Genomic DNA, 5,909 nt, shown 5'->3' on the forward strand with positions numbered 1-5,909 from the left:
GTGAAAAATTACACCATTGCAAATCGGCGTATATTTTAATTTTAATTTATCAACCGCCGATGTATTATTCGACGCGTTATCAAATATCATTGAAAATATTTTATTTTCTAGTTTATAAGTTTTTATAACATAATCTAAAATTTCAAACAAATTATCTTCCGTATATGGATACTCAAAGAGTTCGAAAGCAATGGTGCGTTTCATCATTTCCCACGATGACGAGTCTACCCAATGAGCGGTGACACAAAGATAAGATTCGGGTAGACCATGTGGAGCCGATCAAACATCACTAGTTAAGTTTATTCCCGTATTTATATTTTCAAAATATGCAATTAGTACCTCTTTGGCATTCTTCCACAATTTTAAACAATAACGTTTAAGAGTATGACGACTTACGTGAGTGTATTGTGGTTGAAGCGTATCTCGAATCATGGCGGTTAAGCGAGGGTTGTCGAAGTGGCTAAACGGCAAAGCTTCTTGAATCATAAACTTCGCCATACGATCTTGAACTCGATCAATTTGGTATGTAAATATTCCGCCTTCACTATCCATTTGCGTTTGTTGCGAATCGACGTTCTTTTTCAACGCCTTGCAATACGGTTTTTCGATGTGTTTCTTCAAATTTGAATTCGAAAGCGGGTTTAAATAAATCCCACAAAACTTGCACCGAGCCTTCAATGAATGGTCATCACTCAATTCAACCAAATCCCAATTGCACCAAATCTCTTGATTACGATTATGAGGTACAATACGAACGAAACTTGGTTCGGCGTTGGAACCTTGACCAACCGATGATTGTGAGGCAGCCATAACAACAAATATGAATATAGAAGAAGAGAAAACAAGAGATTAGAGAACTCAAAACGTTGTAATAGCGTTTTTTTGTATTTTTTTGCGTTCGGGTTTGCGTTTTGAGTGTTGTGATGAACCCATGACACCAAATACCTATTTATACTAGTAGTGGGGTGCTTGGGGGAGCCAAAAAACAGCTATTTTTGACCCCAACGATCAAAAAACGGCCAAAAAAACGATTTCCAACGGCTATATTCGATCCAACGGCTAGAACCGGTTAGGAACCGGTTCCGGATGGTTCGATTCCAGAACCGGTTCCGGTTCGGTTCCGGTTCCTACCCCGCCCCCACTCAGAAATGCAAGAACCGGTCACGGATCATCGGGTTGAATCAGATAGGGTCCGGTTCCTACAAAAAACGGGTAGGAACCGGTTCGGGTCCGGTTCGGGTCCACCGGTTCGGTTCCAGGAACCGGTTTTGTCGAACATCTCTAGTGGCTTGTGCTGTGATTAAATCATTGGTGCTGATCAGGTTTGGATGAGAGTCCGTCATTGTGCTAATCAGGTTCGGACGAGCAGCGGACTCGTATGTGAGATTGTGAGGGGCGAGGAGAGAAAGGGAAGGAAAGAAGAGAGAGAGAAAGGAACAAGGAAAGAGGTTGGGTTTGTGATGAGTTGGCCAGTCTAGCCAAGTCAAGCGTTGTACTTGCTCTTACGTTTATTTATGATTAAATCAATTGTGCGAATCAAGTTGTGTTGTATATCCAAACTGAAAATCTAACATGAATACACCTTATTTAATTGGGTCAGACCTGATTTTAAAATAGTTAGAACTAGGATATCGCTCGTGTAATACACGGGTGGTTAAAAAAATAAAACAAAAAAGTTAAATTTAATAATATATATAATAGCATATTTTGTAAATATATACCAATTAAGAAAAAGATAAGGTTAACATAAATTCATCATAGTTAAGTGGTAAGTTACAAGCATTTTAAAGCAATGCAGTGAGTTTGATTTCCACCAACATATTTTCATTTTACAATTTATGAAGTGAAAATTATAAAAATGGAAACTCGTATGTAAATTATAATTTTGGAAATTGTTGAAGTGGAATCCTATGTGGATTGCTTAGTTAAAGACCATGTGGCAACTATATATTACTTTAATATTGTAGTTATATTCTATCATGACAGAATTACAAATTTTGTCCTTTAAAATAAGACGAATTACGGTTCGTGTCCTTTTCTAAGTTTCCTTGCAGGCGGTGTACTTTAAACTTTTTTTTCCTACAAGTTTTGTCCTTTACGCTAACTGGGTTAGAAAAAGTCAGTTAAATCCCATCACGTGAGGCGCATGTGAGGGTAGTTTTGTCCTTTCATATATCTCTGCAACTAAACCCTTTATCAGTCTTCCCCCTCTTTTTAACCCAACCCCACCTTCAATCGATCAGGGTACGATTAGGGCTTCAATCAATTAGGGCTCGATGCGAAATTCAAATACCAGGGCTCAATTGATGATGGCTTACTGTGTTTGTGGCAAGGTAGCAGTTGTTCGAACTTCATGGACTGATAGAAATCCAGGTCGTCGGTTTTTCTCTTGTCCGGACATGGTAAGTGTGTAATTCGATTTAAGTTCCAGTCAATTGTTTATACTTCATGTTTCTCCTCTTTTCCAGACATCGGATTGCCCCTTTCTTGGATGGCGTGACCCACCAATGTGTGAACGGGCATTGGAGATTATCCCGGGCTTATTGAAGTCGAAAAACATGGTTGAACAAAGTTTAGAGAGTTATAAAGAACAAGCAAGGAAGATGAAGAACAGATTGGTCATTAGTTGGATCATTTTCATTGCAATTGTAATTGCCATGAAAATGTAACTAGTTGACTGAATTTGAAGTTGTTGACTATTTGTATTTTGACTTTATTAGTTAATTTAGGACTTTATGCAGTTTAAGTATTATGTATTTTGACTTTATTTTGAATGTAATTTTGGATCCCTTTTAAGCAATGTATCATCAGTTTATTTTGGATTTAATTTGGATCTTTGGTTAGTTTATTTTGGACTTTTGGATGGATTCTATACACAATCTGCACATTGTGCACTATCTACACATGATGCACAATCTGCACATTGTGCACAATCTGCACATTGTGCACTATCTACACATTATGCACAATCTACACATTATGCAGAATCTACACATCATGCACAATCTGCACATTGTGCACTATCTACACATCCATAAACCATAAACCAAGAGATGAATACTGCATAATATGATCTGATCTGATCCAAGGGCAAATAAGTAAAAACTGCCAAACCATTAAATTATGTAAAATCTGATCCAATGGCAAATATGTCCAAACCCTTAAAATAAGTAACATCTGATCCATCCATCTGCAGATCCATATGCACAAAAAGATGAATGAGTCATCTGCACAAACATCCATCTGCCAAACCATTAAATTATGTAAAATCTGATCCAAGGGCAAATATGTCCAAACCCTTAAAATAAGTAACATCTGATCCATCCATCTGCAGATCCATATGCACAAAAAGATGAATGAGTCATCTGCACAAACATCCATCTGCCAAACCATTAAATTATGTAAAATCTGATCCAAGGGCAAATATGTCCAAATCCTTAAAATAAGTAACATCTGATCCATCTGCAGTTCTGCACAACCATTACCAACAACCATAAATGCAAACAACAACCAAGTTAAATAATGAATAACCATATTAAAAGCTACTTGTCATTTAACAACTACTAAACATTAATCAACCGTATTAAAGTCAACAAAATAAAGCAACATTAGTCCAGACAACAACTTAATACATCCATACCATGAAAAACTTCAAAAAAAGTCTAACAACTTAAAAATATCCATACCATAAAGTCATAAAAACTACAAAAACAGTCAAACAGTAGGCACATTAATCAGCAAGATTTTTCATGCATGATCTCTTGTTGTGACCCTTTTGACCACATGTCCCACAAGTGTTTGATCCTTTTGGCTTTGTCTTTCTCACTGCCTTCACTTTCTGACCTTCACCCTCCACAGCCTTTCCCTTGCCCTTTGCATCAACCTTTGACTTTTTCCTTGAACCACCATCTTCCCTTTCCACTGCTGACTTTTTCCTTGATTTCTTTGGCCTTCCAGTTTGCTTTTTTAATTTAGGAGCTGTGATCTGGATTGGGACTTGTGATGTGGGCCACATACTCATACCATTGATGGGATACACCTTGTAGCTATACACTGCCTTCCACCTATCCATTGTGTAAATTGGTTTGACAAATGTTTTTGGCCTGCCAACAGATCTGTCATGTGCACCCTTCACCCAAATACATGCCACCACATGTCTACAAGGTATCCCAGTTATCTCCCATCTCCTACATGCACATGTACTTGTGCTCATGTTCACTACACACTGATCACCATATGGACCTGTTACCTGATAATGATCCCTCACCATTCCAATGCACAGAGTACCTATCATCCAAATATGTAAACCATTCACATCATTTACAAGACAAGTAAATATTCACATACAACTCACCTGCTTGCTTCCTTCTTCACTGACTCCATAATTTGTGTAGCATATGGTGTTAGTAACCCTGATGACCTATCAATTACCTTCAACACAGTAACAATCTTCCTCATCACATATTCTCTGATGTATTCCAGCAATGTGATAATAGGCTTGTCCCTTCCATCTACCAGCTTTGAATTGAAACATTCACACATGTTGTTGGTCAACACATCAGACATTGCTCTACCTATTATAACAAAACACAACAGATAAAGAACAAAACTTGAAAGTTATGAGAGAATAAAGGATACAAAATTAAAAACTTACCAGAGAAGTGTGACCTTAACCATGTTTCTGGTGGGATCTTAGATACCCAAAGATGACACCTTTTGTTTGAGTTTTTTAGGTTGTTCATCTCTCTCTCATATTGTGTAAGTGATGTACATCTAGCCAGCTTCCAAAAAGCATCCCTTAAAAGCTTTCTTTGAAGAGTGATCTTAGATTATCTTCAATGTGCCTCACACAAAACCTATGCTCTGCAGAAGGAAACAACTTATCTACAGCCTGTATAAGACCCTTTTGCCTGTCACTCATAAAGGTAAACTTGGATCTGTTGTTTATATCCAAGTCATCACCAAGGCATTCCAAGAACCATTCCCAAGAGTTCAATGTTTCAGATTCAACTACAGCATATGCAACAGGGTAGTATCCATTGTTTGGATCTAGAGCAACTGCTGTTAAAAGTTGACCAGGCCAAGCACTTTTAAGGAAAGCCCCATCCAGTCCCAACAGATCCCTACCTATTGCTTTGAACCCCTTTTTCAAAGACCCCAAACAGATGTATATCCTCTTGAATTGTCTTGTCTCAGATGTTGGATCTGAGCATTCTTCTAATTCAAGCTTCACTGTTGTATTTGGATTAGTCCTCTTCAACTCTTCAATATAATCCCTCAATAACCCATATTGGCCTCTGAAGTTTCCAATTATATGTTCCCTGGCCAACATCTTTGCCCCCATAAGCTTTCATCTCAGACACACCAACTTCAAACCTCCTTTGAAACCTTTCTTTGATGGATTTAACTTTCAGCTTTGGGTCATCTTGAAGATCAGTAACCAAATGGTTTGAGAGGAACCCGGCTGTGCAAGCATAAATTTCCCTAGATTGAAGGCATTTATGTTCATTTATCAACCTTGTAATTTTCCATGAAGCTGTTCTCTTTTGGTATGACAACAACAGTACCCAAGGGCATCTAATAGCAAGTGGGTCTTTCCTTTTTCCCCTACCCCCAATACTTTTCTGGACTGGTCCCTCATCTTTATTAGCACTGCTAGATCCAACCCCCTGCATGTGGGACCCATCTTCCATATCTCCTTCACACACAGCCCTGACCCTTACCAAATCATCTTTTCTTATCCAAATTTGTCTTCTTGTTTCAACTGCATGTGCCTTGATCATATCCTTCACCTCTGCTTTTGTACCAAAAACTTGTCCCCACATGGAAAAGATAATCCATGCCCCCCCTCATTTCTTTGTTTCTCATTATACATCCTATCATTATCCAACATCACATCATCCATTTCT

At 38.1% G+C, this 5,909-nt stretch overlaps 2 protein-coding genes across 2 annotated transcripts; both read right to left on the reverse strand.

The window, feature by feature from the left end:
• Positions 1–3,730: 3,730 nt before the first annotated feature.
• LOC143606791 (uncharacterized) lies at positions 3,731–4,742 on the reverse strand. The gene is made up of 4 exons (XM_077082442.1): positions 4,655–4,742; positions 4,355–4,574; positions 4,234–4,287; positions 3,731–4,187 (listed from the first exon to the last, which is right to left on the reverse strand). Exons 1-4 carry the CDS (start codon positions 4,740–4,742, stop codon positions 3,731–3,733), a joined length of 819 nt encoding a protein of 272 aa, XP_076938557.1.
• A 56-nt stretch (positions 4,743–4,798) lies between these two features.
• LOC143606794 (protein FAR1-RELATED SEQUENCE 6-like) lies at positions 4,799–5,693 on the reverse strand. The gene is made up of 2 exons (XM_077082444.1): positions 5,389–5,693; positions 4,799–5,297 (listed from the first exon to the last, which is right to left on the reverse strand). The coding sequence occupies exons 1-2, from the start codon at positions 5,691–5,693 to the stop codon at positions 4,799–4,801; spliced, it is 804 nt and encodes a 267-aa protein (XP_076938559.1).
• Positions 5,694–5,909: the final 216 nt, after the last annotated feature.

This window comes from Bidens hawaiensis, unplaced genomic scaffold (assembly GCF_021521415.1).
Source record: "Bidens hawaiensis isolate Kalapana, Puna unplaced genomic scaffold, B.hawaiensis_p1.1 tig00077202_1, whole genome shotgun sequence".
NCBI lineage: Eukaryota > Viridiplantae > Streptophyta > Magnoliopsida > Asterales > Asteraceae > Bidens > Bidens hawaiensis.

Coding starts and splice junctions, on each gene's coding strand:
- LOC143606791 (XM_077082442.1), bottom strand. CDS start 4,742: ATGAACAACCTAAAAAACTCAAACAAAAGGTGTCATCTTTGGGTATCT. Junction 4,288..4,354: donor GTGAAGAAGGAAGCAAGCAG/GTGAGTTGTATG, acceptor TTTGGATGATAG/GTACTCTGTGCATTGGAATG. Junction 4,188..4,233: donor TCAGGTAACAGGTCCATATG/GTGATCAGTGTG, acceptor ATGTGCATGTAG/GAGATGGGAGATAACTGGGA.
- LOC143606794 (XM_077082444.1), bottom strand. CDS start 5,693: ATGGAAGATGGGTCCCACATGCAGGGGGTTGGATCTAGCAGTGCTAAT. Junction 5,298..5,388: donor GTTAAATCCATCAAAGAAAG/GTTTCAAAGGAG, acceptor TGGAAACTTCAG/AGGCCAATATGGGTTATTGA.